This window comes from Phialemonium atrogriseum, assembly GCF_030411735.1.
Source record: "Phialemonium atrogriseum strain 8032-3 unplaced genomic scaffold QBC33scaffold_30, whole genome shotgun sequence".
NCBI lineage: Eukaryota > Fungi > Ascomycota > Sordariomycetes > Cephalothecales > Cephalothecaceae > Phialemonium > Phialemonium atrogriseum.
The window spans coordinates 11,928-35,989 of NW_026848167.1; the positions used below are offsets into that span (position 1 = coordinate 11,928).

A 24,062-nucleotide genomic window follows, 5' to 3' on the forward strand; every position below is an offset into this window, starting at 1 on the left:
CGGATATCTGATGTATACGTCATAAGACCCAAGGCACAAGGGCGAGTCCCATCATGTGTCGCCTTAGTTGCCGTATTTGGCTGTCGATGCTCGATGCTCTCTTCTATGTCTACCTGATTTGGGAAGGCTGGTCAGCCTGAGCACTCAGAGAACTTATATAGAAGGCCCCCATATACCTAGTTTACTGAGGATCTAGGCGCGACGCGACAGATGTACGGTAGGATGGGGCTGTGCGTACATAAGCATGTCAGGTGTGCGGGGCATGGATGGTATCTTTAAACACTAAAACGGGCAACCACCAACCATCCTGACCGCTCCCTCTTTATGCCCCTGACACCTTCAACACTTCCTTCGTCGCCTGCTCTGCTTACCTTCCAACAAGATGAAGCTGTATTACATCGGAGTAAGATGTCGTGCCCCAACAATCATGGTCGCTGGTGCTCATGTGGATTAGATCCTAGACAACACGCAGAAGCCGGCGGTACAGCTCTGCGCAGAGCATGAGCTCAGCGAATTCTCGCGATGGACCAGAAACGAGTACGCATCGTTCATGACCATGTTCAGCAAAACTATCGCAGAGCGTACCAAGCCTGGCCAGAGGAACAACGTTGAAGAACAGGGTATTGCTTCTCCATTTCCGCCCCTCATATCTGCGTGTCTTGCTTATCTGATGTCACCTAGATTATGTGTTTCACTGCTACGCACGAACCGAGGGCATCGCCGCCGTGATCATCAGCAAAGACTACCCATCCCTGACCGCGCACACGATCCTTTCCAAAGTCCTCGACGAATTCCTCAGCCAGGACCGAAGGACAGCAGACGCAAAGCGGAACCCCAAGGACAACTCAGTTACCTTCGCAGAGTTGCGGCAATATCTCGATAAATACCAAGACCCGGCACAGGCAAGCAGTATCACGGCCATTCAACAGCAACTGGACGAGACCAAAATCATATTGCACAAGACAATCGACAGCGTACGTGTCTCTTGACAAATTGCTTTGCGCTTCCGGTACTGACCTCTCAGGTGCTCCAACGAGGAGAGAAGATCGACGATCTGGTGGCCAAGAGTTCCGACTTGAGCAACCAGAGTAAGGCCTTTTACCAGACCGCCAAGAAACAGAACTCTTGTTGTCTCGTGATGTAAATTGACTGCAGCATTGATACACTGGTCTGGTGTGCACATTAGGACTGTTACTATTCGAAGTCGACCACTTTTGGCGACCTCTGGCGGTTGGTGGATCATTGGCTGGCAGCCTCATCAGAAGAGAGCTTGGCCGACCGCGCCACCAGACAGAACTTGGAATGGAGAGGATTCATACCTGACTCGCCACTCTTCTGCCTGGTTGCAGGCAGCAAGCACAGTCGAGTTAAAGTCACGCTATCTGGGGCGCATATTTTAAGGGTCCCTTAGGCGTTATTGGTAGTCAAGGAAGAAAGCAAGAAAGAAAGCAAGCAATTCAAGTCACTTTTGCAGCCGGCGTTCGAATCTGAAACCCCTGAATCCTAGAGCCCAAGCCATTTTCCTCAGTACACTTTTAACATTAACATTAACAGACCGACCGATGTATCCCATCCGCCATCCTCTTCACCTCCTTGCCCAGGTCCGGGCCCTTGCCCTTCCGATCCGACGCATCCTTCCGGTCCTCCGCCTCGCCCGTCTTCCCCGGCCGCGGCTGCCTCTGCTTCGGCAGGATCGAGAGATCGACCTCGCCGGCGTCCATGAGCGTCTCCGTCACGCGCACAATGTCGGTGATCAGGCGGTCGAGGAGGTCGAAGCTCATGTTCTCGCGGACCACGACGCGCAGGATCTCGGTGCCGTCCTCGGCGGGCGGCAGCGCGTAGTTGGGGACGATCCACTGCCTAGCCCGCAGGAGCAGCGACACCGTCTCCTGCCGGAGGCGCGGGTACTCTCGGCGGAAGTCGTCCGAGAAGCGGAACGACACCACGGGGAGCCCCGCCACGTACTCGGCCGAGGTCTCCCTGCCGGCGATGGGGCCCGTCGCAGAGGCTACCGCCGCCTTGACGCGCTCCTTTAGCGCCCTCGTGTGGGCCGTGGCCGGGGCCTTGCGGTGGATGTCGGACACGCAGTGGTACCAGCCTGTTGCCTCGAGGCTGTTGGAGAGCACGCGCGCGTTGGCGAGGCAGTTCTCCATGACCTGCCGGTAGCCCTGAAAGCCGAGGTGGATGAGGTTATAGTACTGGACCAGGACGTGGGCGCCGGGGCGAGTGAAGTTGAGCGTGTAGGTCTTCTCGGTGCCGCCGAGGTAGTGGAGCTCGAAGACGAGGTGTTTGGGAAGATAGGACTCATCTCGCCAGATGATCCAGCCGATCCCGGCGTAGACAAGGCCGTATTTGTGGCCTACGCAATGAGTTAGTTTGAGCTGTTGAGGTATTGGTCGCTTAGATGGCCAGAGATGCCGCGAAAGAAATACCAGAAGTATTGATTGACTTCACCCGCGGAAGGTTAAAATCCCTGGATCGTGTTAGTACACGCAACGTCCATATACGTAGACTTTCCCCTAAAGAGCATTACCATTTGGGCCCTCCTGCCTGGACATGAGTAAAGGGGGCCACGAAGCCCCCGCTGGCACCATCAACGTGGATGGGGATATCAATGCCAGTCTTCTCCTCGTACTCATCCAGTATCTTGGAGATCTCCTCGACAGGTTCATAATGGCCCGTGTACGTGCTCCCCATGATCACAAACACGCCTATGGTGTTCTCGTCGATGTTCCGGCGGACCAGCTCGGGATCGAGACGGAATGAGCTCTTGGCCGAGACCGGTAGAATACGAGCTTCGACATCAAAGTACCTGGCGAACTTCTCCAAGGCAACCTGAGCATTGGCTCCCATGATGATATTTGGCCGGAGGGTGTCCTTCCCTTCGGCCTGCCGGCGCTCCTGCCATCTGCGCTTCATGGCGAGGCCCCCGAGCTGGATGGCTTCGGACGATCCCGTGGTCGGGGATCCAATGGCCCTCTCCCCGTCCTGAACACCCCATAGATGGGCGAGGATGCTGACACATCGCTCAGCAATGGACACCATGGCGGGATACTCATCGGAATCGGCCAGGTTTTTGGAAAGGTTCTCAATCATCAACTGCTTGGCATTGTCTTCCAGATATGTCCCGACGAAGCTTTACATGCCAGACTTCAGCAACTTCTACGTGGACTTTGGGAATTCAATGCGCTTACCTCGCGAGGTTGAGGTTCGGCCTCCCATCGAGGTCGAGCTCATCGCTGAGCATACTATAGACTGAGTCGGCAGGAGCGCCTTCCGCTGGAATTGTATACTTCGGGATGAGAATCTGGCTCGTATAGCGAGACATGTAGGGAGTCAGATGCGGCTCCTGAGCCTCCTTGTGAGGGTTGGGACCCCGCAGCGCTTCCGAGATGTGAGTGTCCGCGAGGTGCCGGATGACATCTTCTGCGTTGACCTGTGGTATCCCGTGTCTTCAGTTTCGTTCTCCTGCCCGAGGAGGCACGATTTTTGGGCTTACATGGTGTGACAAAGACATATTGTTGGTACCTCAAGGCTCGGCTGAGGTTGACAAAAGGCGACGGCGATGATCTCGAGGATTGAATCTCTGCATCTTGTCAAGCCCGTAGGTGTCGTATCTGACGAATTTGAACCCCAGGGGAATCACATGGTTTCCTGGTAATGATGTCATGTATACGAGATATATCGCGAACAGGCCTAAGAGGGGAGTTAAGCATTCTCGATCGGCGGAGATCAAGATATCGATCGTCATCATGGCAGACAGACACCTGTGTGGACATCAAGGAGACTAGGTAGGTGATGTAGGTGAATAAGTTATGCGTCAATACTTTTGTAAAGACCATCTTATGCCGACGCCCACCTTCGACCTCGATCAAACGGCATAGTAGGTACAGTGCAGACATTATTTCAGTTGCCTCTCGCTTGCCCAAGCATCCATCCATCTCCATAGGAAACAGCATGACAAGGATAACAGAGAGATGAGAGCGAGGAAACTAAGACCCAGTATCTTCCTCACGTCACGGCACCAGGCCATGATCGCAATGAAAAAAAAAGGTTTGGATATCAAAAATTGCCGCCAGGACGGCCCCGAAGGGCAATCCAGGCTAGTCGGCTCCACGATGTGCAATGCAGGCCTCCTATCCTGCTTGCGGAAATTCTTGAGCGTCCACAAGCCAGCGAAGGTAAGTATGAAGAAGAAAAATGGAAAAAGTTTGAAAAGCTGGCGGAGGGGCGCTGGTTATATAGGCAATTAACCTGGTCCGTGCATACCTGCAAATTTCTGACTGGGGACTGCAGAAATTTGACCGCCTTTTTTCTGCCAAAGTTGCTTCGACATGCCTATAGGCGGTTGACGTAATACGACAGGTAAGACCCGCGCAAGGGGGCTGCGCCTGCCTTTCAACACCTCACCTTTCAATCATGAGGAATCCTAGAGGCATCTGGGCCGTTACGTATTTATCTCCCTTCTCAAGACCTCGGAGTCTCCATATACCCTTTCTCTTTGCACCAAAAACGTCACTATATACTAATTTGATCGCTGCTCGCAATATGTCTACCATCACATTGAAGGAACACAACATACCCGTTACCCTCTCAGAAGGCTTGTCGGAGAAACAATTACTATCCTTCCATCCCTTCAATGTAAATCCTCCCCGAATCTAGAAAAGGCAGTGATTCATAAACGGTAGCTAACATTTGGTACGGTCCTGGGTCTCCAACCTGACCAAATCCCTCTCCCTCCAAACCCACAACCCGCAACATCCCTTCCACGGCGACCCCTATGAGCTCCGCTCCATCAAAATACAATCCTTCGACCTATTTGGCGGCTCCCGCCTGGGCTTCGTCAAGCTCGTCGCCGAAGTCACCAACTCGGCCCGGGAGAGGCTCCCCGGCGCCGTCTTCCTGCGCGGGCCGAGCGTAGCCATGCTGGTAGTCCTGGTCCCCGACGACGCCCCGCTGGAAGAGGGGAAAGCGGACCGTTACGTGCTGCTGACCGTGCAGCCGCGCATAGCGGCGGGCAGCTTGGCGTTTGTGGAGCTTCCGGCCGGGATGGTGGACGAGGCGGGTAACTTTGCGGGCACGGCGGCCAAGGAGATCAAGGAGGAGCTGGGGCTGGACATCCCGGAAAGCGAGCTGAGGTGCTTGAGCGAGCTTGCTGCCCCCCGGCCGTCCGTCGCTGAGGTTGCGGCGGTTAAGCAGACTTTCAACGAGGAGATTTTGCCCCAGGCCATGTTTCCCTCGCCCGGCGGGTGCGACGAATATGTTCCCATCTACATGCACGAGCGAAGGGTACCGAGGGCGCAACTGAGCGAATGGACAGGGCGGTTGACGGGTCTCAGAGATCATGGGGAAAAGATCACGCTAAAAATGGTCAAGATGGATGATCTATGGCGGGAAGGCGCAAGAGACGCAAAGTGCCTGGCGGCTTTGGCGCTCTGGGAGGGTTTGCAGAGGGAGGGCAAGCTCTAGTCTATGCCGAGGACGTTTCTATGCTGGGACTATGTCGGTGCCCTAACTGAAGCCGCTACAACTTGAACTGCTTCGCGATCTCGATGCCCTCGGCGAGCGTCCCAATTCGAGCGTCGATGGCGTACCCTTCGGCTTCCAGCCTCTCGAGCTCGCCCCACAATTTGGCCAATGGCACGGTGAAAACCTCGATGAACTCATTCTCTTCCAGCTCCGGCTTCAGGTCCTGGTTCTCGGGAAGGGTCATGTCGATTGTGACGTGAACCATTCGGAGATTTGTGTTACAGAAGCCAGGGTCTGGAGGGGCTGGGAGTTAGCACAACAGCTTCATACTTGGCAAGGGGGCATTGCTGACCATTGAACATGACAGGTGTGCTCTCGGTAACCTTGCCTACATATCCGGTCTCCTCCTTCAACTCGCGAACCGCTGCTTCTTCGGCTGTCTCGCCGGCGTCGATTAACCCGGCAGGAACCTCGATGGTGATCTTGTCTATCGGTGGCCGGTATTGTTTCTGGAGGATGACCTCGGGACCTACTATAGGTATTAGCGTCCCGGCCTTCTGGCCTTATTGCGAGGGCTATGCCAAACCGGTCTCCTTCTCAAGGATGGCGACAATGCCGACGCCGTCGATGTCGCTATCCTTGGGCCGAGTGCGCCTCTCGGCAGATTCCCATGTTCGTGTCGTGCCGTTGGGGTCTTGGTATGTCGTCCTAAGCCAAGGGGGTTACCAATGTCCAAGATAGCAGATCATACATCATGATGGGGGTGAATTGCACACTTCACTAATTTGGTCCACACCGCCTCACTCTCGACCTGATAGAAGGATGAGTGGAAAGATTTTCGAGGTTTTTATACTACCAGGGGGGTCTGAGTCGACTCACAAGGGGCTCGGTAGCGAGAACTTTCGGTTCTACAGTGGCCATGTTCGGATATCTTTCGAGTAATGTAGGTATTTGCGTATATCTAGCTTTTTGATGATCCTTTAGAGTGGGATTGAATAAGATTCAGGCACACAAGCAACAACCTGACGTCAGCCAGTGAGCTGTTGGGAAGTTGGGCAGGGATTAGAGGGGCTAGGGCTGGCACCGTCTGCTCCCAAGACTCGGAATCCCTGCAATTTTGAGTTCTCGGCAGCGCTGTGATGGAAGAAGGCCGCGGGCCGCCCCCACTCACGCCTGCGGTGTTACAATTGGTTACATGCGTAGGGGATTGTCGTGTAGGTACCCGAATGGTTCCCTACCTTCCATATTACCCGTTGAAACGTAACAGGGAGCAGAGGCATGGGTGTGAGGCCACGAACACAGCGTCGTCAGCCATTTCAACCTTTCCTAGTTGAGCCGCGCTAGACTTCATTCCTGTCTCGCGGGTTGCAGCCCCCAAAAGCCCCCAAATTCCCCTTAATTGTTCCTGGACCAACTCCTCTCCATATTTCCTTTTCTTCCTTCATAATTACCACACTGCTTGAACTTCAATAGTAGATAGAAATTGGCTTCGCCCTAGTTCCGGTGATAGAGCGCTCGCATCATGGCGAGCAGCAGCAGCAGTGATGATGATGACGACATTGAACGCGAAGCCGCGACTGCGGAGGTGCCGCTGCTGAGCGAGTGGAGGGATGGTCCTCACAGCGACGAACCTGGTAGCCTGTACGGATACCGACAGAATGTGGTCATACTCTGCCTCGCCATCGTCCTGCTGATTTCGCTCGGCGCCGGGGTGTTGACGCCCCCCCTCAACGCCCTCTTGGAGGACATTATCTGCCGGCAATATCACCCCGAAGTCGCAGCTGGCCCAGGTGTCCTGTCCAACGATCCGATGTGCAAATATCCAGACGTCCAGGGGAGGCTGGCCATTATCCGCGGATGGGCTACCACGTTTGATTGCATTCCGGGTTCGCACACCCTTTGCGCCCCCGTTCCAAAGAGCGCCGGCTGACTATGCCCCATCACTAGGTATACTCGGCGCGGTTCCGTATGGCATTCTCTCGGACAAGTGGGGACGGAAACCCGTCATGGCACTCTCGCTCATTGGATTTGCACTGTCTGTCGCGTATATCTGCCTTGTGGGTACGTGTTTGGTGGCCGAAGGATCACTTCGACCTTCGATAGCTAACGCAAATACTCGCAGTCTGGCTCCCAGATGTCTTCCCTCTCTGGTCGATATGGTTCAGTTCCGCCTTCATGCTTATTGGTGGCTCAACGAGCGTGGCGCAAGCCATGCTGTACACTGTCGTGGCCGATGTGGTTCCCGTCGCAGAGCGGTGAGTCGTCTCTGAGGAGCATCTATACTTAATGTGCCGAGCGTATATGCTGACCGTAAGCGCAGAGCCACTGTTTTCTTCCAAATCGTATCGACGTTCTTGGTTGCGTCCATGATAGGAAGCCCCCTTGCCGGCGTCCTGATGCGTCGATCGCCGTGGATTGCCCTTCTAACCGGACTCGGCCTGCTTGTCCTGTCAACGATTACCTCCTTTGCTGTGCCAGAGACCTTGCATTTCAACAAACCAGGGGACAACCTGGAGGCAGGAAGTGACCAGGACGATGACCTAGATACCGCCACCCTCGCACACGATCCGAAAGATTCGGAACTGCGGAAACTCATTACCAAGGCGCGAGAGGACCTGGCTGAGATATGGAAGTTCATTATCGGCAACAAGGATATCGCATTCCTGTTGATATCCATCGTCTTTGTTGTGCTGGGGAAATTCGTCCAGGAGATGCTCTTGCAATACGCTAGCAAACGATTCGGCTGGTCCTGGGATGAGGTATGCATGCCACTGTTGTGCTCCGCTGGCCCGACAGAGTTTACTGACATGGATGTAGGCCGCCATCTTCCTCACCATTCATGGTGCCGGCAACTTGGTCGTTCTGATCGTGCTCCTCCCCGCGGTCAGCTGGTTGTGCATGAACTACCTAAAGATGTCGGCCCCGGCTAAGGACCTCTGGCTTGCTCGTATCTCTGGCATAATCCTGGTTGCGGGTGCCGTCATGATCGCCTTCTCTGCCAATGCCCTCGTCCTGTCCTTTGGTAAGTGCCTACATCTTCAGCGACCAAGCGTGGCATACCCGCATAGCTAACCTAATGACACTCTAGCCCTGATCATCTTCGCTGGCGGCGCCGGCCTTACGTCCCTCCTCCGCAGTCTCATGAACTCGCTGGTTGAGGCGCACCACGTCGGCACCCTCAACTCGCTCATCGGGTTTATGGAGAACGTGGGACTGATGATCGCCGGGCCGACGCTGTCGGAAGCCCTCCGCATCGGCATCGAGCTGGGCGGGCCGTGGATCGGCCTCCCGTTCCTCTGCGCGGCCCTGCTGTTCTCCGTATCTACCGCCGTCGTGTGGGCCTTCCGGATGCCCGGCAGGGGGCAGTCCGCGTGAGCGAGAATGCCGTCTCGTTGACGTGGCACACACTCCCTCCATACATACCACACACTCCCTCCATCATACTACACACTCCCTCTACACACTCCCTCCATACGTACTATCTCCATCTCTCTATACCTTATTTCACGCTTGAATCAACACCCGAGAGGTGCCGCTTGTCCCTTGCCCCTCTCCCTTCTCACTGGAGGAGGTGGTGTGGCAAAGATATTTGGAGGTACCTCGGGTCGGATCGAGAGCCACCTATCTCTCTCCCCATATCGAATGTTCATTTCGTCCCTTTTGGCCGAAATTGAGACTCTATGTCCTACCTAACTTGTGCATGGCGCGTTTATTCTAAGCTTCCAGAAAGGCGCTAGAAGTGGCCTTGTTTTTCTTCGATGGCTAGGCGGAGCCGACGGTTTTATTTTACTCCGAGACGGATCCCATCACTGGGGACACATTGCATGAGCGACTTACGAATGTACAGGGGGTTCTAGACGATGGCGTTCTGTTGGGGGTAACCGAATGATTTTTTGGATGTAGTGAATGGAGCATCACCGGGACATGGCATCTGAATGCATATCTAAAGATAGATAGACGATGTTAATCCACCATTATGTTGTTAATATTCCAAACGAGGAATGGAATGCGCCAGAGGGGAAACCGCGCAGCCCTGCTACAGCGAGGAAGACGAATGATTGGTGTTCCTATCTCCGTGCGTGCGCCAGTGGTGCAACGGCTATATTAGTCAAAGCGCCAAACCGAAGCGAGCACAGCCAGGAAGTCAGGAAGCTCCTTCCTCATGCACAGCACAGAGTTGATGTTGATATCGCCCCCACTCTGGCAGTGAATCTTCCAAGTTAACTGACAAGGTAGCGCATCTCACTGAGCCTCCGGACTAGGAGTTACTTCGGGTCAATCAGAGTCGTTCGAACTGCTGCGGAACTCTGAGGTAGCGCATGCCTTTACAGCAATATTATGGCGGCGCCGGGAAATCCTGACACTGACTTCCCAATTGGGAGACTATTGATTCAGCGGGCGTCGATGGAGGCTGCTGAAGCCCGAGGGGCCTGAGGCTGCGTCGCTTCTTCCATTCCGGTGGAAGGAGGGTTGACAGGGTCCTGGCAGGGTCCTGGCAGGGTCTAGGGCCTATGGAACTGGGAACCCTGCCCTGGAACTCCCCGATTTCGTAAGGGCAGTTGTGATCTTCAACAACAGTGGGTCTGGTGTTAAGGGAGAAGTGGGAACTGGAAAAGGGAAAACCAAGGAGCCAAAGCAGGGATGGGAAACGGCAAGCCGAGTCATTGGCCATGAGACTTGGCTAATTGACTGAATTGACCACGCTTCTGGTCAAATTTCCACTTTTTATGGCCCCTGATTTTCGCCGTCAACCTGCATCACAGCGGCTCTCACGGCGTGCATGGGCTCAATTGAACCTCTGCCCTGGTTCTGTGCTAGCTGCAGCCACCACGCGCCGCCCTAACCTAGCAATTACCCCTGACTCTGCCAAGTTTAAGTGTGTAGCTGAATCACGCAAAAAAGTCCATTTCAGCAATCTTCCATCGTGTCCGGACACGGAGTTCACTTCTCGCGGTCTATTCTCTCTTCTATTCTTCTGCAACCATTGCGATCTTCTGTCACTGGTGCTGCCAGTTAGCTCCCTCTCCCGACACTCCTCCTTCTCTTGCTCTACATAGTAAACGACTCTCGTTATTGGTTTTTTTCCTAGCCCCCCCACTTCAATTGATATCTAAGCTTCCATCTCTTCCATCACGTACACTACATAGAACCCAGCCGCATACACGGGGACATTCCTGATACCGCCAACTAAACTCGTGGCGCTACGAGTCTTCGCCCGGGCGTGACAACACGGGCTAGTCCTTTGTCGCGCCTGATCCAGGACACAACTGGCCATTGGTACCGGTTCCGTCTCTTCTTGGCCTTTGCGTCAGTTTACGGCCTGACAAAGTTGTTGGGATATGGACTGGTAACCGCTGCTTGATCGAAGGACGCATCTCGCCAAGTCAGGTGTCGTCCTCACAACTGCCGCCCGTGCTAGTATCCCGTTGGAAGCAGGATATATTTCTGCACTGCCGATCGCCTTCCTGTGGGGCATACATATAGTCCCTATTCCACGATGGTCTCCTTCTTCGGCTTGAAGTTTGGGGCCGATAAGAAAAAGTAAGTCGGCATCGAACTGTGTTATCCACCCCTTGAGCCAACATTGTTCCAGAAAGGCCGATAAGTCGGCAGAGCAGAAGCCGCCGCAACAATGGAAGAGAATCGATCAAAACACCCTGGGCGAAGGTCAGTTCTTTGGCACGAATGTCGGAAGCACCAGTGTCATCAATGGCAGCATCCGCTCCGTCCCGAGGCCAGGAACTTCCCACTCTACGCGGTCGAGGTCGCCGTTCGTGTATAACACCCACAACCTGGCGGCATCAAGCATGCTTGACCTCCCCAATGGCGGTCATGCGAAGAATATGAGCTTTTCAAGCCTGAAGCCTTCGTCTTCCGACATAAATCTACGCATGAACTTCACAAACGCCTCGTCGGCGAGCCTTGGTATACCAGGCCCGGCATTCGATTCGCGGCCTGGGACGCCGGGTGGCACTAGGACGAAGGCGTGGGTGAATCCGCTCGACGTCCACTTCGGCAGAAGTGGGGTCTCGACGCCGCCCAAGTCCTCTCTCGGACAATTTGAGCTCAATGCGGACTTGTTCAACGGAGAAAGAGATGGAGCGTCGTTGCTGGGGGATAAGCCTGAAACCCTGACGCAGGCCATCATGGGGTCTATCGAGCAGAGGGAGAAAGAAAGGATCCCCCGAGAGAACGGGGCAGAGAGGGAACAGGGACGGACAGGCAAAGAGGCGGGGATAGAACGGGCAAGAGAAAGAGAAGCGGGGTTGGGCCGGCAGCAGGAGAGGCAACAACAACCAACAGCAGCAGCGAGATCGCCGCCTCCCGGTCCCCTGGAGTATTCGTCACCACAAGGGTCGATGAATGGCCCGTTGAACGGTCCCGCAGATCGGCCAAGGTTCCAGGGTCAGATCGACCAGCGCCCAGGAAGCCGGGGAGGATTGAGGAATGGTCCGACGATGGAGCCTATGGATCGGCCAAGATTTCACGGACATGCTGACCCAAGGCCGGACAGTCGAAATGGGCGGAGGAACGGTCCTACACATGCTCCAGCGAGCGGCCTAACGAATGGTCCTGCCAAAAGCCCGATGATTGATCCTATGTACGGTCAGGCCCGTTCGCAGGAACCATCCTATGGGCAGAATGTCCACGGACCGGCCTCGTTGCCTTCGCCTACCGGTTCCATGCCACGTTCCGGCGAGGACCTTCACGGCGTGCAATACGATAAGCCAGTGATTCAGAACGTCAGTGCTAAGCGAGATACTCTTACCATCAGCACATACCGAAAACAGAGCTTGACGATGAAGATCGAGGAGTTTGAAAAATCCTTGGTCGATGCTCAACAAGCCATAGAGAGCCCAAGGAAGGATAGTGGCTCCAGTAGCCATTACGATGATGAGAACAATGGCGAGTTGGCGCAAGAACCGCAAAATTCACGGCGTCCCTCGCCTCCCTTTGCTGCCTCCAATCCCATACGCACACAAAGCCCCATACGTGCCCCCCCGAGACACGGGCAGAGGCCGAGACGGCCCAACCCCGACGAATATGGTGTCCGGATGGTACCGGACTCGAGGCCAGGGCCAGGAGGACCAGGCCCAATGCTTGGACATGCAGGGCAGGAGCCACGGCGCCCCGGTCTCGCCGACACACCCCATTTCCCGCCGCCTGCGCCACGCACAGGGCCTCCTCTGCAACCCCGCGAAACGAATTGGCGCGAGCAAGGTGGCGAGGACCGCGGTATGCATCCGGACAAGTTTACCAAGCCACGGCCAAGTCCGCGGCCGGGTGTCCCCGACGCAGTCCCCAACACCCACGTAGCTCCCTCAACGCCAGACTCCAGCGGCTGGCCACTGCCGTCGCCGACAATATCCAGCGCCCCCCCGACGCAGCCTGTCGATCAGCACTCGCCTAGCTCGTCCGCCACACTCAGCCCGAGGCTGGCCCGCCCCAAGGTCCCGCCGCCACTCACCTTCGACTTCTCGCCACAGGCGTACAGCCGGGCGAACGGGCCCTTCACGCCGCCCCTGCGCGTGAACATCGAGCAGCAATGGCACTCGTCCCCGGAAGCCCGGCCCGGCACTGCGGCGGGCAGCATCCCGTCGGTCGCCCCGGTGGTCCCTGCTGTCGACGGCCCCGGCAACCACAGCCCCACCACCGGCTTTGGTCTCGGGCCCCAGATCGGCGTGGCGAGGGGCCTGTCGGTGCGGGAACCCCAGGGCCTGGCTCCGGGCGAGAGGAGGCCCAATTACGGCCTCAAGTCGCCGACGGGGATTGCGGACAACTTCGGGACGGGATTTATCTGACGTGCGAGGGTGGTGTGTTTGTCTTGTCCATTCTTGTGTATATATATATATGTACATTCCTTCGGAGAGAGATTGTGGGCATGTGTGTCATGGAACCACGAACGAGGTACGGCTTCGCAGTGGGCTTGGATATTAACGACGCAGGGACAGGGGCATTGGGCTCGATGCACCGCGCAATATCGGAGTTCAAGAATGTGGGATTTGGTATATGGTGCATTGGTGGAAGACTGTATATAACGCAATGACTTAGAACCGCCATATACTAGATTAGAGTATCATCGTAGTTCCATTACTTCCGACTCTGTGATCCCCCTGACTAGACGGGGTGGCCCCTTATCTAGCAACAACGTTGATGTCACGACAAAGTATTTCATATGCATAGCCCGTAGAACACCATTGTAGAAAAGCCGGACAAGAGATTCTCGGAACGGTGAAGGAGGTGATAATCCTCTGCGGGGATCCGGGATCTAGGAGCTTCTGATGAAATGGCAGACGCACCTGGACACCTCCCCCCGGGAATGAGTGCGATACTCCGCTAGAATTTAAGTCTATCCCGGAGCTCGCCAAACAAGCAGCGCGCGGTTGCCGCCGGGAGTCCAGACTTTTTCAATGAGGCGTCAATGCCCAGCCGAAACCAGCTAGCCCGGCCGCTAGGCTAGGGTTGAGTTACACACGACCGCCCCCCGGAGGTGTTGCCGGCGGTAGCTTTTTTTTTTTTTTCGTTTCTTTTTTTTCTCTAGCATAACCCCCACGGCCCTGAACTATAAGAAGCTTACGGACCCGTAACACCGTCACCATTACATCTCTGAATCCTTGATGCGCACCACCGTCTAACTCTCTGTCTTATCCATCTATCCAGTCTCCACCCCGGACCGGACAGAAATCTTCGTTCTAATCGTCATCTCCAAACCTTGTCCATGTCCCGCCCCGGCCCCGGACTGCTCACAACGACACTCTACCTCTCGGCACAACTGTTCATGTGCCGGCCTCCAAGGCAATAGAATCAACAGCAGGCGACTTTAAGTCTTTGCGCTTGCTGAAGGGGACGATAGAAAGACTTAGCTGGAAAGATATATTTCCTGCTAAATTTCCACATCTTAACGATATCTCACATCACTCTACCTTACCTGGGATTTTTGACTCGTTCGAGCCGGAGAGAGCTTGGTAAACGTTTCATACCCATCACGGTCATCACATCAACACGCCTAGAGCCCGTGTGTTCCTGCCAATAGCGGGTCCGCTTCAAAGTCCATCATTCTCAGGATTAAAAGCAGGCTCCTACCAGCAGGCCCCCCGGTTCTGACAATGTCTGCCGAGCCTCTGCAAGACGCAGCCTACTCCAAGGCGCACGATGACTACGGCACGGGTACCGCGCCGCCCTCCCCCGTTGAGGGGAGCGCCGCCGGTGGCGAGCCCGCGGCCGCGGCCGACGAGACGGTCGCCGTGGCGGCGGGCATCCAGCAGCTCGAGGCCAAGAGCGTGCACTGGTACTCGTACCTGGCGACGGCCGACTTCTGGGTGGTGCTCGGGGTGGGCCAGGTGCTAGCGCTGTGCATCACGGCCACCAACACCTTCAGCGAACTGCTCGCGGGCCTGAACACCAACATCCCGGCCTTCCAGACGCTGTTCAACTACGTGCTGCTGACAATCATCTACCTGACCGTCAGCCTTGTCCGCTACGGGCCGCGCAAGTACCTGCGCATCCTGTGGCGCGACGGGTGGAAGTACTTCATCCTCAGCTTCCTCGACGTCGAGGGGAACTACTTCACCGTGCTGGCCTACCGGTACACCAACCTCCTGTCGGCGCAGCTGCTCAACTTCTGGAGCATCGTCTGCGTCGTGCTCATCTCTTTCTTCCTGCTCAAGGTGCGCTACAAGCCCTTCCAGATCGCCGGCATCCTCGTCTGCTGCGGCGGCATGGGCCTTCTCCTGGCCTCGGACCACATGACGGGCTCCAACGGCGGGCCCGCCGAGAACATGGTCAAGGGCGACCTGTTCGGCCTGCTGGGCGCCACCTTCTACGGCATGAGCAACGTGTTCGAGGAGTGGTTCGTCAGCCGCCGCCCCATGTACGAGGTGCTCTCCTTCATGGGCGTCTTCGGCATCCTCATCAACGGCGTGCAGGCGGCCATCTTCGACCGGGGGTCCTTCGCCTCGGCGACGTGGAACGGCGCCGTGGCCGGCTACCTGGTCGGGTACACGCTCGCGCTGACCATCTTCTACTCGCTCGCGCCGCTGATCCTGCGCATGGCCAGCGCCGCCTTCTTCGACATCAGCCTACTGACGGGCAACTTCTGGGGCGTCATCATCGGCATCCACGTCTTCGGCTTCGCCATCCACTACCTCTACCCCGTCGCCTTCGTCCTCATCATCGCGGGGCTGGCCGTCTACTTCCTCGCCGGCAGCATGCTCGGTGACTCGAAGAAGCCCTGGCTCGGCGGCAACCAGGAGGGCGGCGTCGCGGGCATCGGGACCGCGAAGCTCAAGGCCCTCAACCTCGCTAGGAAGAAGGGCCTGGCCGCCGAGGGGATGGCTTGAGAGGCCTTTCTCTCTCTCTCTCTCTCTGTCTTTCTTCTTCCTGGCCTGCCCCGGGCGTTGCTTCTTTTTGTCCCCCTTGTACGAAGTTTCATCGTTAAGCGCTCATGGCAACGGTGAAGCATGGTGAGAGGGAAACGAACGGGTTGGGTTTTGGACATCAGCCAGAGCTTCCTCCCCTTGTGTGCGTGCTAGGGGACGGCAAAGCAGTCAGCAGTTCTGGCTTCGACTTATTCCGACGTTTCTTCCATGCCGCCTTTATCTCCGGATGCTTGTGGATGTTAGGCGACTAGCAAGTCAGCTTGGAAGATACATAGTCCCGATTTAAAATTGAAAATTTTACACTCTCTGTTATTTTCAACTGTATGTCCCCCCTGGCATTACTCAATACGTGTGTCGCAACTACGACAACCGCGATATATCTCGGACCCCTTCGGGTTTGGTGACTGGGCTCATGAATTTCCCCAAGACAACCGGAACATCGGAGACTGTCTCATAGCTCTGTGATGCCGGCAATGTGTCCGCCATGACTGAGCTCCACCGTCCAGGACTCGTTTCCTGCGCGCAGCAAGCTGGCACTTCCTGCCAGGTACGCGGCTCCCTAACTCGAGCAGAGTGGTAGGTAGGAGGGATGGCTTAGACAAGGTCGGGCTTACAGTCAGCCAGCGAGTACAGGTTGGACTACCTGCGGCTTTCTAACGCCCTGGAATGAATGCCTTGGTCTCGCTGAAAACAGCTGAACGGCTTCCATATACGAAGTTAATACACTGAGAATCCCTGCCAGCTTCTGAAACAACATAGAACAAAGGAGTTCACTCCCGAAGCTGGGCTTAACGTCAGGAACGGCCCGTGCCGGTCCGCCTGCAATCGCCCGATGTACGGATACCAATACAAACTTTTGTCCCGATGTGTAGATGGGCAGGGAAAACGAAGTCTTGCCACCAAGGCTCGAGAAGGGGATGAAAGGATGCACTGGCACACTCAGTTTATTCACTTGTTGTTGAGATGACGGATACAACACCAGTATGATTAACCGGAACGCCCTCCATGACCCAAAGCAAAAGTCACATCATGCACTTACAAGCAGGACGGCAGGCGTCCAGAACGAGCTCGCACAGCGGCCTAATCAACAGCACGACGTGATGAAACTCAAGCTCTTGCTCAGCGCACTGTCACACTCCCTCTGGAAGAGGGGCAAGAAGTTCCGGGAGCCAGGGCCTCGCCGAACGCAACCCCGCTTGACCTCATGTGCAGACACGTGCTTAGACGCTGGTCGAGTCACACAGCATCACATATGCATGCCGCGGGGTGCCCCTCTAGGCCAAGGGGGCGAATCCAGAAAGACTCGGCTTTCCGGGCTTTGCTTGGGGGCAAGGGCTTTCTTTTTGTCTAATGGGTAGGTATGTAAACGTCATCTCGCATGGGAGGACGTATGACAAAAAGGTTAGGTCGAACCGCCTTTCCTTCTCGTCGAGATCATTGCCGTCTGCGCCAAGGTGAAGTCAGCGGCCGCCCAGTCACTTGGGTAGCAGAGCCTGATCCGTAAGCTTTCAGCTTACGGATGGCAGGAAAATGGCTCGATCCTGGGAGTAATAGCCATGAAGCCTTGGGCTGGTGAGCGCGACCCTCGCAGCGAAATGTGCGTACCTAACAGGGTGGCGTGTGGGGGGCGGATGGGTTGGGTCAACGTGGGATGTATCATGTCGCTATGGAGAACGGCGCTCCAAGATTGGGCGGAAGCAGAACTAACTATTACATGCACCGAGACGTAAGTGTGCTTGGCATGGACCACTTACAGCAACAGGCTGAGATGGTGGGATCACGGCGAGGCTTGAGGTAGCGAGTTCTAGGAAGAGCCGAGGGTTAGAGGTAGTGAACACCTTCGCCTGGGAATTCATCTCGGACGGACCAGAGGCTATTGAGATCCGGCGCCGGTATTAGGCGGATTTCTGCGGGGCAACCACAGCTCCACCTCCCATCTCACGTTGCTTTCTTTCAGTTTTCGGTGAACTCGAAGCCGAGTTGCAAAAACGGAACTGTTGAAAGAAAGAAAAAGCGGCAAAGGTGGCCAGCAACTCGCGACCCGTGTTTGTAAAACTCGACTGATCAGCGTTCGTACCGCGGGGCCGTTAAGGTTCCATGCCAACGAGATAAGTCGTTGGAGAAGGTGGGTTGCTGATCAGGAAACGCCAGGACCGTGAAATGGCTAAGCCTGACCTTGTAAGTACCTAGGAGGATCAGACGACATCGGCTCTCGGAAGCCATCGTTTACGAGAGAGAAACATTGTCCCAGTTGGGGATCCTGCGTGAAGATCGCAATGGGCAGACGCGACCTGTAACTATCCGTACCTTCCCTAGCGTATCTAACTAGCTCCATGTAGGAACAATAAATGAGTACATCATTTGGTCGCGCCTTCTCGGGAGAATATTGTGTAACATCAGTCAGAAGGAACGATGTAATTTTAGTGATTAGATCATGGAACTTTGCATTCGATCCCATCCACCCATTCGGCTGCTCTCGCAAAGCCTTTTGGCAGCCGTCGTACTACACACCAATCATATCAGCTGGAGCTGGGGATTGAAGATTGGGGGGTGGTAAGTCGGTGACGCGATCCTCATTCCTTCTGTTGGGCGTTTAATAACACCTGCGAGTCGGTGCTCAAAGCTCATCCGCCGAGTCGGGACTCGGGATAATTAATGTCTGGGAGGAGCTATCCGTACTGCGGAGCAGATTTAAACGCCGCATAGAGCGCCTAGCGGGAAAATCCAATATTCATACCCGACACTTGCCTTTCAAGGACTAACTCTCCATGCTTGCAGTTCATAGTTGCAACTAGTGCGATCCGGAATTACATATTGTATAATTAAACGTCACTGAGAGACTCTTAACAAGACAGTCAAACCCGCACGAATACCTATAGAGCATGCTATGTTTGCTGAAGCAACGACACTTGCCCGAGAGTCGTCCCAACATGATCCATGCGGAAACGTGTATTGAACTATCGACCAGCCTTGAGACGCGGACCAAACGCTATGTCCCTCGCCAACACCAACAGCAGTACTGCCTGCAAGATATATGCGGGCTGTCCTAACGCAACCGAGAGGAGAAAGGAGGCTTCTTTTGAATCCATCAGCCGGCGAGGACAAGGCGGCTGATTATGGGCTCGTCTTTTCAAGTCTTGTCAAGACTTGTCAGCCGGGGGTGGGAGTTGTGCGGCTCCACACGAGGCTTTCCTGGTCGAGCTTCTCGGCTGTGACGTCGGCGGGTTTTGGTTCCAGAAAAGTTTCAACGAGAGAGCTGAGGCCGAACAGATGCGGTTAGCCATGGCCGGAAATCGCTGGTCCCAAGAAGCACATTTTCGGATATGAGAATTACAGGGGTTTTGCTTCCGACTGTGAGACCTGACAAGATCCCCTCTTGCCGGCTCCCACGAGGCTGCGGGATGTTGCATGCCGGAGCCACTAGAATTCCTCTGTGACCTGGATACAGGAGGCTAAATCGCCTGGAAGAAATGCCGGTTGCCTCTTCTGTCGCGATGTGTAGCCCCAAATTGGCGACGCGTTGGGCTGGTGAAACCGAGTGCCCGTGGGTGAGCGGGCGGGTGGACATCACAAGCACGGGGCTGAAGATCAGGCAAGCCAGAGCCGATCTGATACATGCATCTAGTTACTCCCACGTGTCGCTAGAGCTGTTGTTCCGCAGCAGCTCATATCTGGAGCTCCAGGGGAGCTCGTGCAGCTGCACATCATGATGCTACTTGGAGCTCCATTCATACGTGAAGCCAGTATTGCGAGAGGAGCAGCAGAAATAGGGGCGGCCCCATTGAGTTACTTTCCTTCCACCACTGAGGCTTTCCCGGGCTATCGGCAAACAAAATGTGTGCACTGTCGGATCCGTGTCCGTGATCAGGAGACAATTGGGCGGTCGATCTTGCTCGAGCCCCGATATGCTACCCTCCTCGAGCTTGGATTGTGTCATTGTAGCATGTTCATATTCCCGCACCTTGAGGGCCAAGTCGGCTCTATGGCCGGAGCTGACGCGGCACAAGAGACGAATTATTAGGAGCCATCCCTCCCCAGGTTTGACCAAGCGCGCGGAGAGTCGCAGGCGAGTAGGAAATGGAAAGAAATATTATTAAGTGCTAGAACATGCAGCGAACAAGCATATCCCCACTTTTACGGAGAGGAGGCTAAACTTGGAGCTGGGGTATGGAGAGCGAGACCCTGGCAATCGTTAAACTGGCACATGGGTCACGGTTACGGCTGGAAACCCTGCAGTGCAGCCAGGCCGTGGAGGGGGGAGCTGTTTTTGATGGCGACAGCTTCGAGCCCGGGTAAGGCGTCACGTAATTACGGAGTTATCGATTAAGTAGGTACTTCCGTGGGTCCCCGATTAGGTACCTACCTTACACTTGCATGCAGAGTCGCAGTAACGGGCCGAGTGGGATGGAAGTTTAGAAATCATTTGTATGGAGACTCCTTTCCTGTACGGATGGAATTTCAAGTTTCGAGCGCTCTGCACCCTTTTCGAAGCCGCCTTCCCTTTCCAGTGGAGCCACCCACGCTAGCAGGGAGGAACGGTGCATATAACTGGGTACGACCCAGCACACCCGGAGCGCCACAGGAGCGTACGAGGTTATTGGCAGCAGAGGACATGGGGTACATGCTGTGCAGTAACGGTCCCGTAAAAGGGACCATTTCCTCGGTAATGTCGTGGACGCAGTAGCGACTTGGGGCGAGCTACCTATTTCGTACGCATGAGTATGTACGCATATATGCAAGTCAGAAGAGCGTTGGGCGGCCCGGTCTCCATATCTGACACCCTGGCAGTTAGGTCAGGTAAGCTTCTTGTCGTCTGGCGGCCTGGTGATAGGTAATTGGGCTAGTTGGGATGATTAGGATAGAAAGTGAGGTGTCAATTCATCTTCCTACCATCCTATGATCATTCGTGGGGTTACTGGATCTGGTTATTTCCCGTCTACGGCCTCAGGTACCGCGAGTGCGCCGTACACTAAGGCGCTGCTGTAATGTACCCCAATCTCGGTCCAGTCAATTCCTACCCAGGTATCAGGTCGGTAAGTGGTGCATGTATTGTGCGTAGCACGAACTACAAAAGAGCAGCTCCACCTATGAGTACCTCTCCCACTTCATAGCCCAAGCCGGTACCTGTCCGCAACCTGCTATTTCGTTATCCCCACCTCGCTGGTCATGCCAATTTCCCTGGAAAACCTGAGAAACCGACGTGGCCTGTAAGTACTTTGTCAGTAGCTCGGCCGGTCCTACTAGTGCAGTTGCACATAGTTGCAGAAACGAGTGGTGTTCACTATTCACCTCATCTCCCCTTTCTAGCATCATCATTACCCAAGATTTTTTTTTTTAACCTTGATTAATCTTCCTCTGGCATATCCGTCCATTCTTCGATTGCTTCTTCGAGGCGCTTCTCTTTTCTGTCATCCGATTTCCTTCAGGTTTCCCCCCTTTCCTGCTTTCTCCTCGTCCACTTCGTCCTCACCGTCCTCCACGCACTCTTAATGTGCCGAGCGGGCTGACCCCCCCTTTAATTACGCTGCGAAGAGAGCGGGAATATCGACCCACGTCCCGTTTGCGCGTGCCCGGCCAAGGGACTGCTCCCCTTGTTCCCGAGAATTCCCCATCTCATCCCCGTCTTCTTCCTCCAAGACGGTATCCACGCTGAGGTTTGTGGCCAATTCCCCTTTGCTTTTCATGGCTATTTTGATGCCAATCAGATCTGAGACGCTCAGAAACACTGTTTCCTCTCCACAAAGGTTGGCCTAGGCAGGTGAGTGCACAGTCATGTCGGGGTCACTGTGTGTCAGTGGCTTGCGCCCAAGTACCTAAAGAGTCGGGACAGCGCGAATGTCTGGAGTACAAATTATTTTTCTCCACCGCGCCGGGAAAAAAACGAAAGAGAAAAAGATCATTTTGCGCAACCTTCCTGAAACCACAAATCTGGACTTCGGACACATCTCGCGAAGTTACCACGTCTTGGGTCAAATGCTGATCTGAATTCTCCCTCCAAATAGTCGATCTTTGAGGGCGGCAAAGACGCATACCTCGGATAGCACTCCCACCCCCGACGCGCTGCAGCAGCCCGTCTTCTCGGTCCTCCACTCTGGGATACTTACCCGCGACCTCGAAACATGTCATATTACGATAATTCGCAATGGCCGGCCACTGGACAAGCCGGCTGGGAGCACCAAACCCCTCCCGCCCGCTCAGGTTTGTCTCTCCATCACCCGAGAGGCCCTCGAGAGGACGCCGGTACGGATCGCTAACACCTCACCTCATAGGCGCGAGCTCGGCGATCCCGCGCGAAGAATCCGCTGCTTTCGTCTACCAGCTTGAGGGTACGTGATTTCCATACCGACAGCCCTTGGAGCCTGCGTGGCCTCGCTTGCGACGCCAGCTATGTGCCGTGCCAAGCATCGATGGTTATCAAGGGACTGCGAACGATGGTTTCCCTTCAGAATTGAAGGAAGATATTGTGCGCGCATGCTGACCATGAGAAACTTCCTTTCAGAGGTCGATCGAGCCCTCGACAACCTAGTCAAGAGCGGCAAGATGTTTGGAATGCCCGGCGGTCGTCGTGAGTCGTTCTCCTATCCCAAACCCACCAGATCATACCCAGGCTTTGTTAAGCTTGCCTGGAACTGGCTGGGCAACCAAGAAGAGCCCAACCACTGACCGTCATTGGCGCCAGACGGCCGAACCGGACCCGGCGCTGGACCGCGGCCACATTCGGTAGCCGACTACGGAGACTCCCGCGGCCATAATAACCCCTCGACCAACTTACAAAACTTCTACGCGACCCAACGACACCAGTCCTCGCGCGGCTCCAACGAGGCGGAGCAGATGATGCAGGCCAAGAGGAGAATGGCAGCTCAGAGAGAGCGAGAGCTGCGGAACTACCATCAGGAGCAGCAATACAACCGAAGTAGGCCGCCCTCTTCTGTATAGCATCAGTCGTCCTATCACAAACAGAAAAAAAGAGTCCATAGAAAGACGCATTCCGCCTTCAGGGGTCACAAACACTTCTGTCCATGACTGTTACACCACAAGTGCGGTTCGACGCCAATATGTTTCTGTGCTTCTTGACATTATCCTGTAAAGATCAACAGATCTACGAACCCCAAAGATCGGCGATGCTTCCCCCCCAGATTATCCAGTTCCTTTTCTCACACTCGATAAGAAATTGGGCTAACTTCTGATCTCCACTGTAGCCGGTCTCGAAGTTCCGGGATATGGTGGCAAGCCCGATCGCACCATTAGCCCCGGCACCATGTCTGAGGATGAGCGTCGCGAGTTGATCGCACGCCAGCGCAGCGCTCTCTATGGCGAGGGACCGTTCGCCGAGTCCGGCGGCTACGTCGACGAGACCGGCGCTCCAAAACCTGGTTTGCCCGCTCCACAGGCCGGGCCAGCTGGTCTGCGCGGCCGCTCGCCACTCGCCTACGAGTACGGCCGCACCCCGCCGCTCCATGCCGAGGCCGGGCACCAGCCCCCCGTTGAGGGCGGAACGGGATCCCAGTCTGCGGGCCCCAACCAGCGCTCCCGGACCAACAGCAATGCCAGTCCCCAGTCCAATGCTCCCAGCAACAAGGGCGTATTCGACGCCCCTGCCGCGCAGCAGTCCAGCCGTACTAGCGCGTCTTCGCCCGGAGGCTCTCCACCCCGCGCCGGCGCGCCCGTGAGTAAGCCCAGCCAGGGGAGCGCTGTCGCCCCAATTGGAACCCGACCGTCCGCTACGTCCAACGCGCCGGCGAATCTTACCTTGAACAAGAGGTCCACGACCCCTCTCCCCTCGCCCCTGAGCCAGGGCTATAACGCAGCCACCGGCAGCGGCGATGACAGCAACGGCCTAACTAGCGGTGCTCCCTCGAACCCTCCCTCGGCCGCCGAGGCCCCTGGGGTCGGTCTCTCCGGCTGGGGCGGTCGATCCGGCGGCTGGGGCAGCAAGTCCGGCTTGGGAGTCCAGGCCAGCGTCTGGGGCTAGACCAGCTACCTTCTCTACGTACTTTTTTTTGGCTTCCGAATCCCCTCTCGTCATATCTCGACAAGATCATGGGCATGGCGTGCGCAACGCAACTCTTGGAGTACCGGTGGGTTCGTGATGGTAATGGGGGGTGAATCCAATGGTGCTGAATTCAGGAGCAAAAACGGTGGAACTCGATGAAGAAAAACAAGATACCTTATATATTTCGAGCCGGTGTTTGTTTCTTGACTTTAATCGGAAAT

The 24,062-nt window shown here is 55.5% G+C and overlaps 8 protein-coding genes across 8 annotated transcripts; 6 read left to right on the top strand and 2 right to left on the bottom strand.

Moving 5' to 3' along the window:
• Positions 1–382: 382 nt before the first annotated feature.
• On the top strand, positions 383–1,144 carry QBC33DRAFT_459072 (Longin-like domain-containing protein; the record flags this gene model as incomplete). The annotated part of the gene is made up of 4 exons (XM_060424909.1): positions 383–403; positions 473–620; positions 682–974; positions 1,025–1,144. 4 exons carry the CDS (start codon positions 383–385, stop codon positions 1,142–1,144), a joined length of 582 nt encoding a protein of 193 aa, XP_060279727.1.
• Positions 1,145–1,286: 142 nt separating this feature from the next.
• Positions 1,287–3,599, bottom strand: QBC33DRAFT_549187 (glutamate decarboxylase). Its single transcript, XM_060428942.1, has 5 exons — positions 3,500–3,599; positions 3,195–3,436; positions 2,534–3,136; positions 2,433–2,473; positions 1,287–2,359 (listed from the first exon to the last, which is right to left on the bottom strand). The coding sequence occupies exons 1-5, from the start codon at positions 3,515–3,517 to the stop codon at positions 1,548–1,550; spliced, it is 1,716 nt and encodes a 571-aa protein (XP_060279728.1). The 5' UTR covers positions 3,518–3,599; the 3' UTR covers positions 1,287–1,547.
• A 949-nt stretch (positions 3,600–4,548) lies between these two features.
• Positions 4,549–5,469, top strand: QBC33DRAFT_580926 (putative nudix domain-protein; the record flags this gene model as incomplete). Its single annotated transcript, XM_060431232.1, has 2 exons — positions 4,549–4,641; positions 4,786–5,469. The coding sequence occupies 2 exons, from the start codon at positions 4,549–4,551 to the stop codon at positions 5,467–5,469; spliced, it is 777 nt and encodes a 258-aa protein (XP_060279729.1).
• QBC33DRAFT_549193 (NUDIX hydrolase domain-like protein) lies at positions 5,196–6,761 on the bottom strand. The gene is made up of 5 exons (XM_060428943.1): positions 6,349–6,761; positions 6,246–6,280; positions 6,056–6,177; positions 5,822–5,998; positions 5,196–5,763 (listed from the first exon to the last, which is right to left on the bottom strand). Exons 1-5 carry the CDS (start codon positions 6,388–6,390, stop codon positions 5,525–5,527), a joined length of 615 nt encoding a protein of 204 aa, XP_060279730.1. The 5' UTR covers positions 6,391–6,761; the 3' UTR covers positions 5,196–5,524.
• A 230-nt stretch (positions 6,762–6,991) lies between these two features.
• QBC33DRAFT_459019 (major facilitator superfamily domain-containing protein) lies at positions 6,992–8,844 on the top strand (the record flags this gene model as incomplete). Its single annotated transcript, XM_060424908.1, has 6 exons — positions 6,992–7,355; positions 7,417–7,530; positions 7,592–7,724; positions 7,790–8,228; positions 8,287–8,491; positions 8,558–8,844. The coding sequence occupies 6 exons, from the start codon at positions 6,992–6,994 to the stop codon at positions 8,842–8,844; spliced, it is 1,542 nt and encodes a 513-aa protein (XP_060279731.1).
• A 2,011-nt stretch (positions 8,845–10,855) lies between these two features.
• QBC33DRAFT_239302 (uncharacterized protein) lies at positions 10,856–13,438 on the top strand. Its single transcript, XM_060422902.1, has 2 exons — positions 10,856–11,010; positions 11,063–13,438. Exons 1-2 carry the CDS (start codon positions 10,967–10,969, stop codon positions 13,269–13,271), a joined length of 2,253 nt encoding a protein of 750 aa, XP_060279732.1. The 5' UTR covers positions 10,856–10,966; the 3' UTR covers positions 13,272–13,438.
• Positions 13,439–14,576: 1,138 nt separating this feature from the next.
• On the top strand, positions 14,577–15,809 carry QBC33DRAFT_518474 (putative solute carrier family 35 member f1 protein; the record flags this gene model as incomplete). Its single annotated transcript, XM_060426245.1, has 1 exon — positions 14,577–15,809. One exon carries the CDS (start codon positions 14,577–14,579, stop codon positions 15,807–15,809), a length of 1,233 nt encoding a protein of 410 aa, XP_060279733.1.
• Positions 15,810–21,967: 6,158 nt separating this feature from the next.
• Positions 21,968–23,820, top strand: QBC33DRAFT_580930 (uncharacterized protein; the record flags this gene model as incomplete). The annotated part of the gene is made up of 5 exons (XM_060431233.1): positions 21,968–22,046; positions 22,118–22,174; positions 22,348–22,413; positions 22,528–22,761; positions 23,048–23,820. The coding sequence occupies 5 exons, from the start codon at positions 21,968–21,970 to the stop codon at positions 23,818–23,820; spliced, it is 1,209 nt and encodes a 402-aa protein (XP_060279734.1).
• Between the last annotated feature and the right edge of the window lie 242 nt (positions 23,821–24,062).